At 33.7% G+C, this 24,124-nt stretch overlaps 1 protein-coding gene and 1 long non-coding RNA gene across 2 annotated transcripts; both read right to left on the reverse strand.

The window, feature by feature from the left end:
• Nucleotides 1-1,783: 1,783 nt before the first annotated feature.
• Nucleotides 1,784-8,200, reverse strand: LOC128227306 (uncharacterized). Its single transcript, XR_008259793.1, has 7 exons — nt 7,774-8,200; nt 7,225-7,353; nt 4,832-4,929; nt 4,536-4,665; nt 3,541-3,636; nt 2,934-3,117; nt 1,784-2,424 (listed from the first exon to the last, which is right to left on the reverse strand). It is a non-coding gene; the product is annotated as an uncharacterized LOC128227306 (long non-coding RNA).
• Nucleotides 8,201-14,080: 5,880 nt separating this feature from the next.
• LOC128227294 (neurotrypsin-like) lies at nt 14,081-19,987 on the reverse strand. The gene is made up of 8 exons (XM_052937696.1): nt 19,944-19,987; nt 19,576-19,654; nt 17,597-17,761; nt 17,082-17,234; nt 16,035-16,343; nt 15,557-15,742; nt 15,192-15,326; nt 14,081-14,591 (listed from the first exon to the last, which is right to left on the reverse strand). Exons 2-8 carry the CDS (start codon nt 19,598-19,600, stop codon nt 14,125-14,127), a joined length of 1,440 nt encoding a protein of 479 aa, XP_052793656.1. The 5' UTR covers nt 19,601-19,654; nt 19,944-19,987; the 3' UTR covers nt 14,081-14,124.
• Nucleotides 19,988-24,124: the final 4,137 nt, after the last annotated feature.

Raw genomic sequence — 24,124 nt, forward strand, 5'->3', positions numbered from 1 at the left:
ACAGGGTAAGCGCCAAAGACATAGATCACAAAAAAATAACTCACAAACAAAAAACATTGAACAACAGCACATTACTCCAAAGATATCTTACGTCACATCTTTTAAATAGTGTATCACAATGAGTACGATGCATTATATTCATGCTAAATTATTTCAACACATTTAATTGTAAATGATAGTGTCTATCGGCGAGTGTATAACATAAATTTTGTTTAACTTGCTACGTTACTAACATGCAAAACTGTGAACTTACGTGAAGGTGACTTCTTGGAATTCCATCTATTTCATATCATCAAACATACCCCAGTCATGTGTATAATGATTTTTACATTAAAAAGGTCAACAGTGAAGTAAACTACATTAAGAGGATTGAGAAGACAAGTAAAATTGATTCTTAAATATCAAATCGAAAATCGCAAATAAGAAATGTTTATATAGTTTAGTGCCAAACAAAACTAAGTAAGATTTGTAGTTACACCTGATAGCAAAACTCTTGCTGTAATAAGATATAATATAACAAGGATTGAAAGGCAAAGTCTCGGTGCTATCTTGCTTATGAATGCAACCATAGTCAGAGTCCATGCGGAACAGACAATCATCAAGAAACACACAAGGCAAAACACAAACAAACCGCATTCCAATGTACCGTCAGTTCACAAACGCCCTTAAAACAACGCAGTCGATTTACACGCCAAATGACATGACAGCAAAACGCAGTAATTTAAATCCCAATAGAATAATTAAAATAAAATGTTATCTTAAATTTTAAACATGTGTCATACTTCAAACACGTTTCGTCAAAAACTGTTTTACTTTCTGTTGTGTTCTTAATATTAATAGGCAAAATTAATGATTGGGTTTTATTAATAAATCAGCAAAATTGCAAATCTATTTTACTGTTCGATCGAAACTTAAATTGTTTATCGACTTTTTCAAGCATTGATGATAAGACTTATAAAACTTGTATATAAATAAACGTTGTACACACTGCACCACCAAATATCGTTATGACGTTATGTCAACCTTTATAGCAATCCCTCATCAACAAACCACAAGGTAAACTTCTTATTTTAAATACTTATTTATTATTAAGCCACTTGAGCCCTTAAGAACGCACGAGTCCTGCAAAATTGCACCTGTGTCGTAATAGATGGCCTGCTAGTCTCGTCGTTGTCAAAAGTCTCCAATATGCATAGACATAATCTTTAAATACCAAACGTCGTTCTGAACATTGACAATTCATAGCGCTGTCATTTTGATTGAATTCATGCGACCCAAGCTATATATGAGTGTGTAGGAATGCTACCTAATGACGACATCTTCACAAAAGAGATTTCCAGACTTATCGGTATTTCATATCGACAGTGTTTTCAAATGCAACTTCAAATAATTATCATTTTAATTGTATGTTCTTTAAATATCATTTTCCGGCGGCTTGAGCAAATATGACCAACTACGGTGTTTATACATTTGTGTATTTAAGATTAAGTAAGCTATCCATGTGTTGTTTCCAGTGGGGGCATCATTATCATTAGGATGTGGGGCACAGCCAGAATGTAGCCATAGTTATAGTTATCCTGGTATTTAACGTGCACTAGTATGAAGCAGTGTCACACGAAACGCGTTGCAAATTCCTCTAAGACGACAATTAGTATATTTTTTTCAATGAGGAGGGAAATCGAACTTGTGACAGAGAATCAGAGTCAAGCTTGTAACAATTAGACCTTGGATACGAAACACGACCAAATAATTCCAACCTTTCGACGTTAACCAACCGGAAATATTCAAGTTTTAAGTTTAATTGTTAACAAGGCCCATAACTGAGCATATCAATGAAAACAAAGCCATTGCATGTACAAATGGAAACATAAACAACAATATGATATGGATTCAAAATGAATAAATAAAACGGATGCTAATAAAAGATGTATCAAGCAATATTACTTAAACACTAAAACGTATTATATAAGTGCGACCCTTTACTGTATATCAGGCCATGAACATTGTGTTTTAAAACAGGAAGCCTGTTACTGAGCTAGTCGCTGTAGTTTCCATTTTTTCATATGACAATTTTAAACTCGAGTCCAGTACCATCCAAGGGTTTCATCATATCATGTTCTGAATTTGTTCCTGATTTTTCATTGTATTTTGACAATTCAAACTCGAGTACCGTTCTATCAAGAGGTTTTATCGTGCCTTCTATCAGAGATTGTCCCTGTATTTTTCATTATATTTTGTCATTTCAAACCAGAATCCCGTTCCATCCAGAGGTTTCGTCATGTCTTATATCTGAATTTGTCCCATCGTTTCCATTGTATTATGAAAATTCAAACTTAAGTCCTGTTCCATCCAGTGGTTTCATCATGACGTCTATCTGTTCACTCATCTGCGGAGTTAAAACGTTTCGCCAAACACCAGGTTCTCCTATTAAAACGACACAACAACTACTATTATGTAAGGCAAATACCGTGATCAAAATATTTGCTATATACTGTTGAAATATTGATTTTAGTTTCAGAACAAAATAATAGTAGTCTGCTCGGTGTTTTCCATGCTTCATCGATTTTGTTTAAGACGAGACACAGCTGTATCCTCATTTTATTGACAAATTTAAGATACCTGATTAACAGGTTAAGTTAAAACATAATCCAAGAATCCGAGATTACTATAAGAATTACATATAAATTAAGCGTGTCCTTTTTGCCATTCAAGATACTACGTCTGGAATAGAACTTAATTGACTAAAAACTACACTGTGACACTATTAAGTACATACAGAGATAAAGTCATATGACCATCAGACAAACCCAACACTTAAATGAACCTTGCAAAGATAAACGCACAACAATATTAGTTGTGCGTCGTCAAATGAATATGTCGTCACAAACGAATATTTGAAAACAACAGAGTACATACTAATGTGAATTATTTACCTTTATTTATAAATGCTCCCACTTCTTGGCGAATCGACATATTCTTTGCCTTGTAGGAAAAGTTTACCATCGGATTGTCCCTCATATTGTTCACGTGGCAATGTTTGCATATTTTTGTGACGTCATCTTCCGCTAACGTTCGTCCCAGAAACGTTGCTATTGTTCGAATGGCCGTCGGCATATCCTGTTATTGTAAAGATAAGTACATGTTTAAATTGTAGCTACATTTTGTATGTTGAATTATTTTTCAGAAAGCTATATACATATCCTAGTTAAAAAAAGGAATGTATGACAATAAATATATCTAAAACTGTCTGACATCACTTAAAGATTCCTTTAAAATATCAATTTTAAAAAGGAATACTAAACAGGTTCCAGTTTTAAAAATGAACATCAATTTAAACGTCGTTATTTGAACCTATAACAAAAAGTGTTTTGGCCCCCTCAATAAGGTGTATTCACTAGTAAATTCAATATATTAAGTATCATTATAACTAAGTAGTATGCGAAAAAAATCTATTAATAATATAGACGTTATAATGCATAGTGTGCATTGCCGTCTGTGAACAAAACATAATAGTTAGGCTTGCATAAGGAATGTTATTACCTTAACAATGTCTTCAAATTTGAGAAAGAGCACATTGTCGTCTTCGCGTTTTTTTCCAGTAGCCAATGATATGGTCGGTCCATAATCCGTATAGGTCTGAAGCGAGTAATTGCAGTATATTATTTTGAATCAATTTTGCAACTGGAACGAAAACATATTAATGCAATATACAAAAAAATGAAAGAATGTATCTATGTATCACATATTATTTGGGAGTAATGTTATGGACCACACGGGCATATCCAGTAGAAAAAGCCTTGTGCAATCTTGTTTCCCGCATCTGTATGAAACGCCAACCGAACGCCTGCTGGATTCATGTTTGTGGAACAACAGACAAAATCCATAGAAATGTCTGTTGTTATCATGTATCTAGTACAAGGATCAAATGTCAGCGAAAAGCCTGTCGTGACCTTTTATCCGTCTTGAGGACCAAATGCCAGATCAAATCCTGATGCGATATCTTTTTTCTCAAAACGAGCCAGTAAACGAGGTGTACGCTTGCCAAACTCCTGTGGTAATCTCATTTCTGACACAAATAAAACACATGTAAAACTCTTATAACGCCAGCCAAAAGTGGTGATTTTAATTCTGCCATTAAGATCAAACGCCAGTAATGCAATAGTTACACCATCCAAACGGCTGTTGTAATCTTGTTTTTTTGCACAGGGATCAAATGCCAGTAATATTGTTTCTTGCATTAGATTCAAACACCAGTAAATGCCTGTAACGACTGCCAAAACCGTTTGGTGATCCTGTTTGTGGCACAAGGACCAAACGCCAGTACGGCGGTAACGCCAACCCAAAGCATGTTGTAATTGTTTCTTGGCACAAGGATTATATGCCAAACATATTATATGACATGCAGTAACAATACGCATACAAGGCAGCTCATATTACATAATTATGTTGGACAAGATAAATTGTAAAAATGCTTTAAATGTTAGAAATGATATTCAGGTTAATTTTTTTGTAGACTATTCTAAAACTAAATTGACCTTTGCCTTTCACGAAGTTTTCAAAGAAAGTGTTTAAGGTTTCTTTAGAAGTGTCAAGTTGGTCATCCTACAGCATAATCCGGTAGTAGGACTGAAATACGTCCTTGGCGTTTCGAGATACGTATATAATCTGAAAATGCGAAAATGTTCATGTAATTATAAGTTGTTATATGGTTCATATGACTATTTATGTGAATTAATACTAATAGTGTCGTACATTTATAAGTATATGCATACATTCATAGTGAGTAGATCAGCCAGTAGAGACAATACTAATCAACTAATTGTTCTCATACCCTTCCCTTGCCATCTTTTAACTGACTTGGCAGGAAATCGTATGGAAGATGACATTTTACAAATCTTGGTCTGATCTGTTCTTCTATGGCATCAACACCTGGAAAACAAGTATCGCAGTGAAATAAAATATCGAAACTCGTATGTTATCTACCACAGACAAGAAAAGAAAAAAACAAACTATTCAGATCACTATATAGTACAATATTGGAAAGCGTTTACTTTTTTGCGCTGCAAACTAAAGAATGAAGATATCAACTTTAAGTGCTACCTTCAAACTAAGGGAAAGCATTCCCCTTAATCCAGACTATACTAATCACTTTTGAATCAGTTCATATTGCCAAAAGTAATTATAAGATATTTAATAAAATATGTTTAGATAAACATATTTTTGAAAGAAAACCCCATAACTTTCGTTTATTCAAAGAATGTTGTTGTTTTGAATTTGAAGTGTTTGTTCATTTGCGTTCGTACAAAACAAAATAAAACAAGTGTTGCTTGAACATTCGATGTTATACAATTAATCAAATATACTTTATATCTTTATGGCTTTTTAGTACTTCCCCGGAAAATTCACTCGACAAATAACAAATTTTCTTTACCCCAGCAGCCCGCCAAAACATATGTCAACAACCAAGCTTGTTCTTCACTCTTTATCCGGAAAACGACCCGTCTTCAAGCGAATCAGTTTGATCTCTGACAGTGTGTTGTGACTGTCTACCAAAGTATCATAAAACAAACTCATACAACTGTAAAACTGTTTTAATCCAATGTTTATTGATATCGACCTTTCCTAATTTTTGTTCAGTTAATGGCGAGCTTTGTTATTTTGTTCATGATGTCATGCCCTATTTAATTTAAAAATACTTTCCTGCATTAACTGTTAAAAGAAACAAAGATGCATAATACAATTTCACAGATGAATTTCATAAAATGTTAGCACTTAACCACGAGTAAATGTCAAACTATACAAAATTTCTGAGGACAATTTCTCAATGGGCCGGAAAAAGAATTGACAGCTAAGTCATCAGCTGTCAAAACGTTGCATGATGGGCGTCTCACGGGTAGCGGCGTTCAAAATACAGAAAAGGGTGAATTCTTTTATTAAATACCAATAACACTTATATAAATTTGATACAAAATAAACACGAATTTGAGATACTATTTATAACCTAACTCATTTAACGTTGAAATGTAGGTCAAAGTTTCTTTAATACACTTCTCTTGTCATAGTGCGAAGTTTTTACATTGTGTGTTATAAGGATGCTTCATCCGCAGGAAAGAAAATAGCCCGATATAAAAACTTTTTATTAACAATAAAAGACATAAATCATGTCTCATTTATCAACCGATTTTCAAAGGTTTCACTTAATAAAAACAAAAATACATATTTAAATCAAGCGAATCAATAATAAGAGCAATATTAATGTCATAACTGCGTGACGTCATTAGTAATCTCGCAAGTGTGTACATGTTATTTGGCGGTTGAAGTTTAAAAAGAACATAGGTCAGCAAGTCGCTTTCAATAGTCCGAAATCGTTTTGTAGCTGGTCGATTACTGCATGGATTTTTGTCTTTTTGATGGATGTGCACAAGGACATTATATCCGTGATTTGGAGCACCATAAATGTTGTAAAATCCACAAGAAAAAGTGGTATTCTATGTGGAATCAGTGATAGTGGCAGTGGATGCACTTGAGCCTTGCTGGCGAACTGCCTAGAATGGGCATTTTGCAAGGAAGTAGACGGGGTATTTTCATTAGAGTACAGGATGCTGGACATTTCCTTGTGTCATTTTGGATTTATGAGATTATGGTTGTTTATAGATGCAATGTTCTTGTGTACCTATGTTTGCATAATCTGGTTCGCAGGAACATTGTTGTCATTTGATTTAGGACGAGAATTTTTTGGCGCTGTGATCATGGAGGTGTTTGTTTGGATTAAGCCCAGTTTTCTTCGCCATTCGTTTCATCGTGGTATTGAGTTTGTTGACACGACATGATTTCTTTTATTTTACTGCGCGTATGAATACATTTTTTTCTGTGGAACGGTTACCTAATTCGCATAGTTATTACACTAGTTATATATGAAAATTATTGCATGGGGTTATATCACTCCTGCGCCGTAAGTTACGTTATAAAATACGATCTGACACTAAAATCAACAAATGCCCTCTAAAATATGCAAGACTACTCAAAGCAAATAACTGTAATATGGTAGTACCATCTTGAACTTACCAAGGTTTTTTTTAACTACCGCCTTCTCATTGTAGTTTTCATTTTATTATTCATTCTTTTTGCTAGATTATTTAAAATTGTGTATTAATTTTAAAACATATTTGATCCTTTCTCTAAATCATTATAAATAATGACTATTTATTTCTTATAAACCCTCACCTTTTACTTTCTGTAAGCGGTCATCTTTGGCATCAATCCAAGGCACTCTGTCCTCGAGGTAAACGGAGTTTGCACGGCCAAAATCGAGTGTCTGTATAAGGTATGTCATTTCCTGTGTCAAGGTATTTCCTGGTTTCAAAACATGGTTTAGTTTGGCAGTTGATCATGGTTAGCATAATAAAACAATCAATATTACACAAAATAGATGCCGTATTCAATAAGCACCTCAGTAAAAAAATTCAACTAAGTGAAAAATTGCCTTTTTTCTAATATGAATTTTAAGAAAACGAACAATGTTTGTACACCAAAAATATGAAAATTAGGAAGAAAATGGTCTAAACAATATATGCATATAAATAAATCTGATGAAAAGTAGCAGGTATTTAAAATAATCGATGTCAAAAATTACGAAATTCTCACTAAGTTGAAAATATTCACTAAGATGCTTATTGAATACGGCCCCAGGTATTTATTTACCTTTGCTTAAGTTTAAGTCAATCCTTAATATTTAAGTAATTATCCAACACATTGAATCTCTGTAGAACTCACCGGATCTAGGGTATCCACAAAGCCAGATGTCATCGTCAAATGTGTCCATGGCTTCAATTCGGTCAATTTCACATTCAAACAAAGGAATTCCCCTATGTACCATTTGCTTGAACACAATTCGAGGAGCCGATATTTCTTCAGCCATTGTTAAACAGCTAAAGCTTCCATTAACAATCACGTATCACCAATTATTATGAATTTTGCACATTTACATCGAAAAAATCAACAACTCGAAACCACAGGATGATAAGAATCAAGCTTAATCTCCACACACGCTACACTGTATAATTTGAACGTGATTTCGCATGTGTTTTGCATTACTAATCTCCGCTGATGGCAGTACAGCTCGGTGAAATTATGTGCAGCAGCTTACGTTTAAGTAGCAGACGGCCATATTTTGTATTGATGTTATTGAATAAAATATCATATTTGTTTAGTGTGCTCGGCAGTTTATGCATATAACATGACATTATAAAAGAAGTGAGCGCACATTATATGGTTTAAAGAATAATAAAACAACAATATATATTGATATATGAAAGATCCAGATGTTATTTCCGTTATATTCACACTATACAAATGTTTTTAACAGAGGTTTCAGCTCAGAAACAACCTTTAACAACGTAAATAGTTCAAATTTGACGAGTTCACTTGTTAATATCAGAATTCACAAATGGATCATATGGATTGAATATTGAATTACGGCTCTTGAACACCTCTTATATCCTTACTAGGTAACTTAGATACAAACAAGCAAAGAAACATTGAAAAGCTCACTCTGTTAAGTAAATGTGTGTATATGCCATGTAAAGGACCCGTTTAAGATACGCCTAAATCTGAATACATAAAGTTAAACCTTTCTTCTAGGTATTATGAATTTACTTTACAAACAATAATAAAGCTCACTTTATAAACAAACACTAACAACACATTCATATCATATTAAAAGCCAAAACGGTGAGAGGAGCGCGATTTACCAAACGGCATTTAAATTTCAACAATACAATGATCACCATTCAGATACCATTTCCAAACGAATATGCCAAGAACATTTCCAAAGCAACTTATATGAACACGTATTTCAAATACCAAATAGACGTAGATCCAGCATGTTATTCTTTCTGCAGTAATATGTGTTTATGCGATATCATCATTCTTTCCATTATATTAACAATATACACATTTCTTAAGTATAATACTTAGCTAAGTAAGAACTTTAGAAATTCCGAGAAACTAGGACCAGGACCTTATTGAAGATAAAGTTAACTTTATGATACACTTTGAATCGGCTTTGATGAGTTCATTTGTAAATATAAGAAAATTCACGAACGGAACAAATAGATTAAATGTTGACTTATGGCTGTTGAACAAATCTTGTATCCTAAATAGCTGATAGGTATAACGAACAGCTTTCTTCAAGTCAAGTATTATGGATAATTTACCTTATATACACACAAGCAAAAGAAATATTCAAATGCTGAAAACTTTTTAAATATTGATATAATAAAACTACTGAAACAAGCTAAGTAGCAAAACGTTGAAACATAAATCCCATTTAATGGCACAAGGTAAACGCCAAAGACATAGAACACAAAAAAAGAACAGAAACATGGAACAACAACACAAAACTCTACAAACAACACAGTGCATAATACATGTATACTATATTAAAATCTAGGTAAGTTTATCAAGGATTGTTAGGTACCGAAGTTAAGTAAATGTGTCTAAATGCTATGTATCGGACCCGTTTCAGTATGTGCCAAAATATTCGCTTTAATCTTAAGTTTTAAAGTTATACCGTTGAATCTTTCTATAAACTTTACGAACAAAGAGTAATAACTTAAGAAAAAAATCATCATCAGATAGCGTTCCCAAGAGAAAATGCACAGAACTCTACAAAAGCATCTGATGTGAACAAGTATTTCTAATAGCAATACACGCGTAGATCCAGCAATGAAACATTTTGCTTCTTCTGCAGTAGGCTGTGTTTACGTGACATCAATCATGCGTTTCAAACCACATTGTCAACAGAATTATATGCTTGTATTTGATATAATGATGAAGCGTTATTTTGAATAATTATACGCCTTTAAATCGTTTTAGTAAAAACATTTTGTTACAATGATCATACGAAAACGTAGCATACGAGTTGTTTGTATGTAAAGCTGAAATATTTCGTTGCGCGGTTTCAAGTAAATAAATTGTGTCGATTAAGAATGGAAATTTGACTTAAATTTTAAATAAAAGCCACTTCAATGGCCGTTTTAATGCACAGTAATACTGATGAATTTTAATATTGAACATGAACGAATTCTAAAGATTCCAATTGTTATGATTGAATAGAATTACACAAGCACATTCGGAAAAGGTATCTTTGTATTTTTACTTGGTATGTGTGGATCTGTCAGAATTTTCCGGGTAACGCTGGTTACACGGTAACGTAAAAATATATATTAGGATTTTTTCAATACATTTCGTTCACTTCGATAAAAGAACAGCTGAACATTATAACTCAATTTAAATTAAAGAACCCATTTTAATGTTTCTTGGTTGAAATTTAGACAAATATTTTATTGAATGTAGTGTCCCATATTCAAAGCCACACCATCTAAGTTTTTGAAAATCTTACAAGTAGAGCATACTCATAGGTTGGTTTTAAAAAAATCTTTTCTTGAAATTTAATAATATGGTTTATTTTGCTACACCATTAAGATTGTATTTTGTTTGCAACTCAATGCAGCATGCTTATTTTCTCAGATCAGTGACCGGCTACAATCTTTATAGATTTTGAAGCTAAGTAGTTTAAAACATAACATGTTGGATTACTTGATGTACGTTTTTTTTATTTACATTTTCAGCGCATTGCTTGTATAAGGGATGTGGTAACTTCAACGAATGCAAAATAATTATTTTCAATTTTTTATCCCTTATTTAATAAAAACCTTACATTTTTTCTAACGTTGTTTAATGTATAGTACAGACTTGGAATTTACTTTCCGTATATTGTGTTGAGAGTCGTGAATCATTAGAAATCAGTGTTATTTCACATGCAAATTGGTTGATTGACTTAAAAATCTAAAGGAAAATTAATTGGTGGTTTCTTGCCTACATGTGTCTAATGTTTTTAATTTCAATACACGATGACAAATAGCGTAGTATTGAAGAACATAGTTATGCTTGATAAATTTTAAAAGCCAAAATATTCACGGCGGGGAATCCACGTGACCAAATGGTTGGTTTCAGTGCAATACGGCGTCACCAAAACGCTCGACTCGAGCCGAAATTCAAGGTAATACATGTAATAATAATAGTTTCTTCAATTTTAAACATAGCTTATCATATGCCCACCTACCTAGTGTGTATTAGCATATCCATGTTTCCCTTGAAACTTTAACCGTTTTCGAGAACATTTCTGCAATGTGTCCTACATGTAAGCGTGTTGGCTAAAACGCTTATTGACAGGTCAGTTTCACGAGTTTACGAAACGAAGGGTCATTTCAAAAAATCGATATCTCGATACATGAAGTTCCATTTTGATGAAAACTTGGAATTTTATACAAATGAAGTTTGTTTACTTAAAATAACATGTCAAGACATTTAATTATACAACCTTTAACCGGAGGAACAATGTGAGAACTACGATAATGCTATTCATAAATGGCTAGAGTAGAACTGAATTTCTCAACTTCAGACTGGTTGCATGAATGTAGTGGATTGATGTTTTCAAAATGTGATAGTTTTGCTTTAATTTCTACAGCAATTCTAACACAATTTTCAAAGTAACCTTATGTTTAACAATCATGTTTTACTGCACCATTTTTCACAACTATCCAGTTATTTGGAGAGACATACTTCACAAGCAATGGTACAGACGTCTGTCGCTACCATGTCACAGCCCAGAGTTGCGCCAGTAGTGTCTACAGTAGGACCAGCGACTACATTAGTCACTGAAGAGCAAGACATGTCTGCAGTCACTACCGGTAGTAAATATGAACCAGTTAAAGTTCCGACTATACAGCTTTACACGTAATAGATTATTTCATTTGTACAGATTCTTAAAAGTTAGTTCGATGATGATGAGCGATAAGAGGTGAAGATTAAAAAAAATGTACCGCCACCGTTTGGACAGGATATTATGACCATGAAGCAGTGGTTACCAGTGCCAAATTGTTATTTCCCACCAATTTTATTAACTCTCACCCATTTTTTACCTATTGAAAGGATTACACCTAGATGATTTCATGATTTCATGAAGTTATAACTCATTGTTTCCATATTCTGGATATTCCCAATAGATGTCTCTTTTTCGACCGATATATGACATGTTTCCAACATTGTGAAAAAAAACAACAATATTGTATTAAAAGGCGAATGTCATTAAAGGGTCAAATATTTCCTTTGGAAAAAAATACTTGTTTTTATGACTGCTAATCACAATTTCAATGGTTTGCTGCTTAAATTGTTTGCCCATTCATTGGCAAATTTGTAAATGATCGTGATTGAAAGGACGCAATGTCATGATATAATGCTTCATGAAGTCTTAAAATTGGGAAGGCAAACGAAACAAAAAAGGTTTCAAAAATAGAATGCATCGAGCCGGAATCCCCGGTATTTGCAGATAAAACCGGACCCACTACACCATAGAGACAGGTTATTGAAGAAGGTTTTATGAAATGTACAAACAATTTAAAACAATTTGTAATTTAGGGAGAGTTTGTAAGTTTTAAGCAAAAGTATTTACATTCATTGCATTTGTGTATAAGATTGACCCCCTTTGTTAAAATGAACTCAACGAGAATTTACCGGAAAGAAAATTGAGATTTACTTGACTTTTACCACAAAATGAAACAAAATACGTAGTTACCGGAAGTAACATTAGCGGCATCGATTTTGGACAACCACTATCAATTGTCGCCGACATAGCATTGTCAGCGACGATTTATCGATTGTACTCGATAATCGTTTCATCACTAGTCTTTACCATTTATAGCATTTATCATGCATTTCATATCAGTCAATGAGGAGATATTTGATAAGGGTCTCCACCATGGCTTTAACTATGCATTTTTATATAAACCAATGAGGAGATAATGGTGTTTTAAGGCGTTTCCACCATTCTTGTCAATTAACATGGAATTAGTATTTATTTATCTGATTAGGTGATATTGGTTGTGTGTCTTCACCATTGCAGTTCATATCACAGAATGAGGAGGTATTATCTATGTGTCTCCACTATCAATTGCTTTTTCCATACAATTCATATTATCGAATGATTGGTTGTGATTATAACAAACATGTATGTACAGCCATGTCAACACTTTCCACGATTAACATGATTTGCTTATGCTTATATGTATATATTGTTTTATCCGTTTTAGTTCCGTTGTAAACTTACATATTTCGGGTTTATTGCTATTTTGCTTAATATTATTATTTTGTGCTTGCTTTATATATCAGTTTATATAATTACATATTAGCTGTTATCAAATATATGATTTTCATATCTGCCAATATTGTCGGTTTTACATCACAGTTTTACTGTTCTGTTAGTTTCCAATTGTACATACTTTTATATCCATAAATCATACTACTCCGTCATTCTGCAATGCAACAAAGTCATATAACCCTTGTCATTATTTAATGCTACTTTGATTGGACTTGGTTTGGGAATATTATATACGTCCAACTTTATGGGACTTTTACTTATTATTCATCTCATATTCAAATTGACTGTTTAAGACTATTACATATTTATGAAAACATATCCTATTTGAGTATAATAAACAACATCAAAATTAAAATCCTAACAAACTTAACAAACTACACCAATAAAAGGTCATATAGGCCAGTTTGAGAACTGTATTAATTTGAAATTTACAACTTATTTACTCTTGATTTTTTTATCGTTATTTATACTGCCTGTTAAATTTCAAACGGTTTATGAATTGTCATATTAATGTTGTACTGCTCTTGTCTACATATAACTATATTTATTTGACATTTACTGTTAATGATGATATATGGCTGCTTTGGTGTTTGTGCTATCATGTGTGTTATATTTTTAACTTTATCTGTAACGGTATTATTTGACATTCTGTATTTATAACCAGTATATACTTATATAAATCCGTTTGTGTAATTAGTCTACATGCGTACAGATACTGAGCTTATGGTAGATTGTGTTAAACTATAGTTTAACTCCTGTTGATAACACACACTTGACATGCTTTTACGTGCCCAGTCGCATTTTAGTGACGCACGGTCCAATGCAAACCATACATTAATGCATGAAAACAACTCAAAAATACTAATATGAATGTTTTCTATTATAATCGATAACAATACTGGATATTAAAGGAAGCATTTCACAACAAGACGTCGTTTTCCAGCCCAACACGAGAGTTCGTTTAAAAACGCATACCCTCGGTTGTATGATCGTGTTCTATAACAAGAACTGCTTTCACAACCGTCCAGAGTAATCGATATCCAATCCTCAGGGAAATCATACCTTCCTTCTAAAATCCTAAAGGTGCACTCCGCTAGGCTGCTCTCATTTCCTTTACACTTTATCTTGGTTATAAACATATCCGACTTTCCAGGAAATAATTTCCTTGCAGTGAACTCATTCTCAGCATCAGTACCATTCAAAAGAAGGCCGCCGTTTCCATATCCAAGTTGTTTGCATACTATGGCTGCAAGTTTTTGTCGTTCTTCTGTAACAGAATCGCGTAGGCATATCGCACCCTCTTTATCATCTACGGTGAAGACAACAAGCCCATTATCATTGCCTGTTCCATTTACAAGGGCAAAAGAAAAACCTGTATTTAAAAATGATATGACGTTATTATTATGATGTGAAATAAAAATGAAATACTAGTAGATACTTGTTGTTGACTTTTACTAATCAGAAAGATAAAAATGTTTACAAATGTAAAACTAACATGTTGGTATGAGAAAGAAGACATCGGCCCCTTGTACCGTCGCGTGTAAACAAAAAACTGTAGCTGTGGAATGCAATAAAAATTTAAGTAGATGATTTTCATTTGTCAGAAGTATAAATGTTCGCAACTGTAAAATAACCATGATAAACATGACAATAAGATAAAGAATACGCAAGCTTAACCTAACCTTAGCTTAAATACACAATGGTCCTAGCCAATGGTCCTAACCATACCGTAGCTTTGAACAATATTAAGTAAGCTTAACCTATTTTTTTTTAAATACCCGTTGCCTAGACATTAAATACCCGTATCCTAAAGTAACCTTAAATACTCGTACCAACAATACAGTTAAGTACCCATAGCCAAGAACAAAATAAACTACCCTTAGCCAGTCATATGCTTAAGAAACCATGGCCTAAACTAAGCTTATATTCCCGTATCCAAAAGTACACAAAGCAGAAAATTAAGTTTAGGTACCCGTTTTGTTGTAACAGTAAACTGCAGGTAATCTGTTTTCATCGCAAGTACCAACTGAGCCCCAATTGATTTTTCCACATTCCCCGAGATACTTCTCGGTTCCCTCGCAGGCAATATTTGCTAACCATGGAACTCCTAGTATATAATTGAAAGAAACAAACATTTCAAATGTGTTTTTTATCTAAAATTAAAAAAAATCGAGAGAGATTAACTCTAAACACTCTTTTATTTCTAAATTAATATCATCAAAACACAGTGTTATTTAAACAATATATAATCATTGATTACCAAACTCAGAGATATATTTGGAACGGAAAACCATTCACCTCATCCGGGATTTGAATATAGTAAAATATTTGATATACCTAGAAGTGGGACTGTTGAATATTTCGTATGCCTTGAATGGAAGTACGCAGATCCACCTTTATATCCCATCTCCTTGCAGATAACTGTCGCTTCTGTATCGTCAAAACCATTAGCGCAGATGAAGCCCGAATTATCAAAATGTCTAGTGGTAACTTTTCCAGACTGATGTATCTTTAATTCAAATTCTGTAAAAAATGCTTTGAGAATTTCTTTGTTTATGAAAAAACAAGTAGAAACAAATACATTTTGGGTATAGTACATATCAACTCACGCAAAAAGCTGTATATCATTGGATTGCACTTCGAACAAACGTGATTAAAACTCTATGATTGATTTGACGAAAAGACACGAGTGCATAGTTTAAAACGAATCTAAAGACATGCGTCTGAAAAAACAATTAAGAAAATTGTACAAATAACAAACTTTTTTTTAATCATCCAATGTAAGGAGCAAGCAAAAAGTAAATATTGAATAAACCTTCATTTTCAGGACTATTCGAACACGCTACAGAGGCGTAATGTTCACTGGTGCAGTTGGCAAAGTATTTAACATAATCGCATTCGAGTATACTTGACTCGATACCAGTACAATTGATATTGCTATAAACAATGCTGTATTCCATCCTTCCAAAAGCGGAGCAGCAAATGCTTTTCCCGTAGGTGAATCCAAGGGATCGACACACTGCTTGAGCAGCAAGATCATCAAAGCCTTCCGCACACACAAGGCGATAGTTATCCCTGTCCCATACTTGAATCGCGCCAAATGTCACGTTGGGTTGGAGACGGACTTGTAACGAAAATAGTGAAGTGTTCAAAATGATAATGAATACTAGTATATATTTTTAATAATTAATTATAATTTCAAATAAAAGCATATCGCGACCATTCAAACATATACATTTGTATTAATTCAAAACCCATGAAATCCTATTTTGTTGGAATTTCTTTTTAATTGCAAAGGGGTACTTTCTCAGACCCTGATTATCTACTTCCATTTAAGCGAACTAAAGAGATGCAATAGTAGCCTTAGCTTACGCAGAAAAACATCCAGTTTATTCTATATACTTAAACAAATGCACGTGTGACCGTACCGTTTTCTGTACAGAAAACATACTGCATGCAGTGGTCATAGTAATGTTGGTTCATTATTGTAGACTGCTCTTACCTATTGCATTCAATAGTGTACTCCCACGGACGATTTAAAGAGGCATGGGTTTAAACGCACATATCAGATCACACCATTATTTAAGATGTCGGTCAAATTATTGTTATATGATTCATTAAAAATAAACAACGGAAAATATAGGAAAAAGCCCAATAGCCCAAAGAATAAGCAATGATCTGTTTAACCGCACATTTATCAAAACCGAACACACACTCAACCATATAAACATGACTGCGAGATACAACTAGCATAACACTATTTTTAAAATGTCGTCATGTGGTAAACGCTGTGATTAAAGTTAGTTAAAACTCTCGTAGGGCTTCCTTATGTTTCCAATGACGTATGTAGCAATTACTATACCTGTTTCATTTATACAATGCACTCTTGCTGCGATGCGATTGCGTCGGTAAAGGTTAAACAGAGGGGATGTTTCATTGAATTTGCAATTCCCGATGTGTTCTTCTGTTCCATTACATTGCACGTTTGATATCAAGTAAGGGTATAATGGATGTCCTGTTATAAAAAGTATAATTGTTACAAAGACAAGTCCAGTTGCCTTAATTGTACAAATTTTATGTTTAAAAGCACAACAAAAATGTCCAAACAAACAAGTTACACAACGCATCAAGGCCACACACATTACACAAGATATCTTCATTCGTTAATGTTTGGGTTAAATCTATGTTTGATTCGATCGAGTGTGTCGATAACTCAGTGTAATTGTTCATGCAATGGATTGTAAAGTAATTTTATAAAACTGCATTAAACAAGTAAACTGTCAACGTCTGTTCATATTCGTACGTACATAAATTGACTGTCCTTATCATAATAACGGCTATAGTCGTTGGTTACTTATACTTTATTTAACGGCGTACCTAGATCCCAGGGCCCGAGGGCGACTCCTGATTTATAACCCAGCTGTTTACACATGACTCGGGCGTCATTGTCATCCCAATCTTCAGGGTAGATAAAACCCTTTATTCCGTCTTTCTCCACATACACTATTGAAGGTGACAGATCAACAGGAAGGACCTTAATTCCTGCAGTGTAAAAATAATGCAATTAGAGACCAAATTCTTGTTTTTAAGTGTGCTACAAAAATGCGATGTAAAGTTTCATAATATACAAAGGCAGATCATATCATAGATTGAGGGGCTGGATAAAAATCATTGATTTTTCTTTTATATCGTAAACCCCCTAATAAACAAAATAAAGCTGCAAGACTATAAAATGTTAAGAACAATGTAGTGTTTGACTCAAATATGCACGCAAACAATTTCAAGTACGTATACACAACACAACTTTTCAATGTTGTCATCAATTAATTGTTTTACTAAAGAACGCCCTTGCTCATGAAAGGACCTTGCATAGTTACCTGGATTTGATTTGTCTAAAGACTGTATAGCTCATTATAATACTCATTTTACAATGATACATGTTATCTACTTGTAGTCATCATGTTAGTTCAAATTGTATCAACGACATGTCGCAGGCTTTAAATAGCACGTTTTATATGAAGCTTCCGGTGTCGATTTCTGTGTTTCAAATAGGGTCTATAGAGCAGGCAATAGAAAAAAAAAGTTTGTCTTAGTTGACCGCCACAAACATAATCCACGTACTATATAGCAGGTATATACGATGATGAAGTCGCCGTAGTTCGCTTTTCCGTAGACACAATCAGCATTATTTGACTTGTGTATACTTTAGCTGCTGTGCTTTTAACCGTTCCTGCTCTAAGTAGCTTTAAATTATTCATAATACAGTTGCATTTGTTCCAACAGGGACCATCACTTATTTCGTAACGCTTAAGTCATATGTGATTCATTAAAAGAGGTTTTAACCGGACTGCACATTTTTAAAATAAAACCACCTTGACGCATGTACAACTTGCTAGTTGAAATGGTTATTACATGTATAATATAACTGTGGTTGTTCTAACCGAACTGTTCCTGTTCAAAGATGTTTTGACTTGTTCATAATATAGTAGTAGTAGTTTTAGCCGGACTGCTCCTGATCAAAGTAATTTGGACTCATTTACAGAATAAAGGTAGTAGTTCTAACCGGATTGCTACTGATCTACGAAGATTTGACATAATACAGGTGTAAGCCTTCTAACCGGATTGTCCCTGATCTTAAAGGCATATACTTGTTCGTTCCTAACTGCACCGGTCCTAGACGTTTTGGCCTCATGTATGATATAGTTGTTGTTCTTGTTCTAACTGGACTGCCCCGGTTCTCAGAATTTTCGACCCAATTATGATAAAGTAAATGTAGTCCTTACCGGACTGTCCCGGTACTAACGACTTTGACCTCATTTACGATATAGTTGTTGTAGTTCTTACTGAACTGCCCGCGTTCTTTGAATTTTGCACCCATGTATGATATAGTAAATCTAGTCCTTACCGGACTGTCCCGGTACTAAACACTTTAACCTCATGTATGATATAGTTGTTGTAGTTCTTACTTAACTGCCTCAGTTTTAAGAATTGTAGACATCTGTATAATAAGGATAAAGTGATTTTATCCGGATTGTCCCTAATGTAAGAAGCTTGGTCTTATTTGGAATACAGTGGAAGTGGTTCAAACATGTATATTATAGTTCCAGTGGTTATAACATGACTCACCTTGGTTTTAGGACATAAGGCTGATGTAGCTTTTATAATTCTTGATGGACTGTCCCTACTATGAAAGTAATTTGACCATTTTAATGGTGTTTGTAATTGTTCTTCTTACTGGACTGTCGTTCACCTAAGAATCTTGGACACATACATATTATTTTACGTAATGGTGTAAGCCAGCCTGTCCATGTTAAAACTAATACTCCGGTTTGAGATAATTGGCAATAACAACTTACCTTTAGAAGAACCCATCACATCCATAGATCCTAACTGAACAAGTGCAACAAGAAGTGCTGACGTTGAAGCTAGAAGGTTCTGAAATATCATAATTCTTGTTTTGCTCTATCCACTCATAACAAAGATATTTTTGCGCTCGTGTTTGTGTTTCTGTATTAATCAACTACAACAATTGGAGAGTATAGACTTCGTTATTGTTCAAGATTATGATTTAAATAGAAAATGCTTTGTCAGTATAAATGGGCATTTAAATTGCCCTTGACGTTACTCGGCATGAAAATATTTAGTCAAATTTCCATTCTTTAACGACACAATTTCTTAACACCTAACACCACGCAACGAAATAGTTTAAGTTGTAATTACTAACACCTCGTATGCAATGTTTTCGTATGATAAGTGTTACAAAGTGTGTTCACTAAAACGATTAAATGGCCTATGATTAATCAAAATAAAATCATCAATTTAGTAAATATCACTTCAAATCATACAATCAGGTTGACATTGTGGTTTAAAACGCGTGATTAATGTCACGTAAACACATATAACTCCAGAAAACAACAACATGCTGGATTTACGCCTGATTGGTATTTGAAATACTGGTTTATATAAGTTGCTTTTGTAATGTTTTGTGCATTCTCGTTTGGGAACGCTATCTATGGTGATCATTTTACTGTTAAATGCCATTTCGGTAGTCACTCTCCTCTCACCGATTTGGCTTTATATGATATGAATGTGTTGTTAGTCTTTTTTTTCTAATGTGAGCTTTAAGTAACTTCATTATTGTTTGTAAAGCGAATTTATAATACCTAGAAGAAAGGTTCAACTTTATAACTGAAAATGTAGGTGTATCTTTGGGATACTTCTTAAGCGAATCCTATACTAATCATTGTTAAAACACATTCTTCATTTCTTTAGAGGCAAAAGATAAGGTTAAAGCCATGCAGAAATTAGCCTTTATGCATTATATTTGAGAAATACATATTTAGTCATTGTCACTGATATTATTTGTTCATATGACCGAGAAAAAATGTTAAAAAAGTACTAGCAGGTTTGCTATAACATAGTCGACCTCGAGATACATTAGAAGGTACGAAACAATAGTCTCATTATTCGCTTACTTGAGTCTGAGTTATCCAAAGCGAATTTTCCAATTATTATCCTTATCGGTTCAATTTACACGGGCATGTACAAAACCTGTATTTATAAAACACCCATAGTAAAATAATATAAACACTAGTTCATAACTTTCACTGGTCAAAAGACGTAATTATGAACAGGAAGACAAGAAATCGGCATGGCCGTATCTAAAAAACAACCTGAAATACCAGTTTTTGTTGTAATAGTCTACAGTGTATTATATTTTCCTCGCACGAACCAACTGAGCCCCATTTGATTAATTCCAATTCTCCAGATAGTCTTCAGTTCCCTTGCTTGATAAAATAACTGGTTAAGCTTACACAGGTCAAACGAAAGTCAACTCAAACATGGTATGTCTCAAAGTTAACTTGCTTGTTTATATTAAAGATCCAACCTTAACCAGTATAAACGTTAACCATCAAACATTTCGAAAAAATAAAAATAAATCTAAACTTGTTTATCCTTTTATATGTTGGCCTTATGTATGCCATTCGGCATTATATTGATTAATGAATAATAAAAAGTGCAAAGTTTTGATTGTGTACTGTCGGTTTCACTTTTAAACCAATTGATGTTTCTGATAAGCTGTGTGGAACTGTAAGTCCAATCCGTTCCTATCGCTCGACGACACTTTTACCGAAAATGCTCAGTGTTTGTTTGAACAAAAACGATTACAAAACGTTAATCAGATCAAACTCTATTAACCGATATGAAATATATTCTACAGGGATACTCAGGAACCTACAAGGACATATCACATGTACAGCTGACATTAAAGTCAAAGTACAGTGGATTATTTTCTTGCGTCAACAGATATTTTTATAGCATCAAAGTATTTTAAGGGCATAAATATCAACATCAAACTCAGACACCAGCACTTACATTTTACATTAGCAATATATTCATTAAAATAATGAGTAAGCACGGTGGACAAAGGACATCAATACATTTAGCGGAAAATAATACTTATGTGAAAAACAAACCGAATTCAGTCAGGCGTGGTAACGCAACGGCCAATATGAAATGTGGTTTTATTAAAGAATAGAAATTGTTTCTACCTTAAAGTATTTAGGCTCATATTTCATGCCTGAGCTACCAGGGACCAAAACTATTGACATCCTCTTACTGCAAGTAACGAAAGCAGTCAACAAGTTTTTAAAACAAGAAAAGCATTTTTCTAAGCAACCATGAAACTTTTAATCTTTTCGATGCTATTAAAAAAAGCCTGACATATTCATTGGAGATATGGGGCTACGAATTCTGTGAGTAAACTGAACAGTTCCAGTTTATGTTTTGTAAGAGACTTGGTTGCTAAAATCAAAATGTTGCAACTTCTTTTCAATAAGACAAACTGGGCGTGTTCCCCAATATAAATGCTGGCTTAAACAATTAAATATGCCCCGACATATATATAGATACGCAGTGCTACGAACTATTACGTTCATTGACGAGCATGGTAGATGGAGATTGGCTTCAAGCGTCAAACGACTTCTTTTTCACGACTGATTTTAGTTAGGTATGGATTGCAGATGAGTCGATCATACCGAGGCCTTTCTATAAACTTTTACAAATCGCCTCAGAGACTAAGCTTACCAAAACATAATTTCCGATAATAGTTCCTCAACAGAGGCGTTGTGCTATAAACGTTTTAAATCGGCAATTACCTCAGAAACATATTTATCTGAGTCTGTTCCATATATACATATAAGCGAATCTCATCAAACTTTCGATGCTCAATCCATGCTCTTAAAACAGAACATGGTAGACATAATAACAGTGACCGAGATTAACAGAATGACAATTTTACGCATTTGGTGATCAAGGATGCCCAAGGCTGTCGCTACTTCGACAAATATGATTATCCTCGATTTGATTATTTGATATATTTAAGGTGTTCAATAACCTCTTGTATTAGTTCCCTTATTTATATTCCCTTTATAAATCTAGTTTTTATTTGGTGATATTATTTTTTTACATAATAAAGACTGTGAGACAACGGTGCTTGACATTTGCAGAAATGTATTGAAAACGGTGTTAAAATAAGCAGAGCTCACAAAATATGTTCGTGGCAAAACTCGCCCGATTGTTGCAAAACTTGTTAACTCTAAATTTTAAATTTGTGGGGAAAGGTGACCTTGTGAGAGATCAACTTTATGTAAAAAAATAGACACTTTTTTATCGGAGCGGTTCGGGCTACAGTAAGTTACCGACGGTAGCGGTACCGTTAACAGTTGCACGTATAAAAGGTATAAGAAGATAACAAGGGCGAATGTGATGAGTTCGGCTGCGGTTACCCAACCGCCGATGTCATTTATAACTCTACGGAGACACATTAATCGTAACCGACAGTGGCCGTGAATCCATCAGCGACCATTCTGGCGTCTATTGACTAGCCGACAAGATATCTGGCAACGTCGGATACCGGAACCGGAATAAGCGTTGAACACTTCCGGTTCTATAAAGGGGCGCGGATAAAAAACGTGTAAGCGTTTGACTCGAACATTGGATAGTGAAATATCGGAGCTGCAAGATTATGTTTTAGAGACTCTTTATTTGTTAATATGATGCATTCATTTGATATATTATCCTTATGTGAAAGTAAATATTAGTGGTTATCCTATCATTTGTTCCAAGGTCAGAAAGTTATGAATTTAGACTGGAACTCGGTGGTATATTACTGTTAATAAAGTCATCACTATTTCAGTATATATCACTGTATTCGAAACAGAAGAAAGTTGATTTACATGGATTAAAGCCGATTAATTATTTTTTAAAAAGGGATAATGACGTATACATATCTTTCGTGTATTTACCTCCTACTTATTATGTGTAGTTTCAGAGACATTGACTTCTTTTTAACTTTTAGAATCCGGTGTAAGAAAATAAGTAAGAAATCTTGGTTTAGTCGCAGGTTTAGTTGACATCAACTCCCGCACGGTTGAATGCTCTGATAAAATTGTCGAATGTAATTGACTTTTTGGTGTCTTTTCCCAATTAGGCACCCCGTTGATAAATGTGTCTATTTCTTTCATGCTTTTCGATGAAATATGCAGCTTTATCAGTGAAATAGCAACAGTAAAATATCAATTTGATATTTTCACTACAAAATAAGAAGTGAAAATACCAACTTCCAGAACAAAGTTTTAAAATCCATTGCAGTTAATTACCCTTGATCACAACAGAACACTTCACTTTCAACCAGAAAATGTTGGCTAAAAATATTTAAAATGTAAAGATATGTTACACAAGTTTAAATAAAAATATATTTGGAAATTAACAACTTGCCGTGTATTAGCAAATATGTTTATTCCGTTTTAAACGATTTCTTGATATTGAAGCTGAATGATCGAACATTTACTTTCAAACAATACAAATTACAGACGAAAACAACTGTTCGAACAAAAATAGAAT

This window comes from Mya arenaria, chromosome 3 (assembly GCF_026914265.1).
Source record: "Mya arenaria isolate MELC-2E11 chromosome 3, ASM2691426v1".
In the NCBI taxonomy this organism is placed as follows: domain Eukaryota; kingdom Metazoa; phylum Mollusca; class Bivalvia; order Myida; family Myidae; genus Mya; species Mya arenaria.

Excerpts from the sequence above, each read along its gene's own strand:
- LOC128227294 (XM_052937696.1), bottom strand. The coding sequence starts at position 19,600 with ATGGATGTGATGGGTTCTTCTAAAG. Across the intron at positions 17,762-19,575 it reads TGTGATGGGTTCTTCTAAAG|GAATTAAGGTCCTTCCTGTT; the intron begins GTAAGTTGTTAT and ends TTTACACTGCAG. Across the intron at positions 15,327-15,556 it reads TTCAACAGTCCCACTTCTAG|GAGTTCCATGGTTAGCAAAT; the intron begins GTATATCAAATA and ends ATTATATACTAG.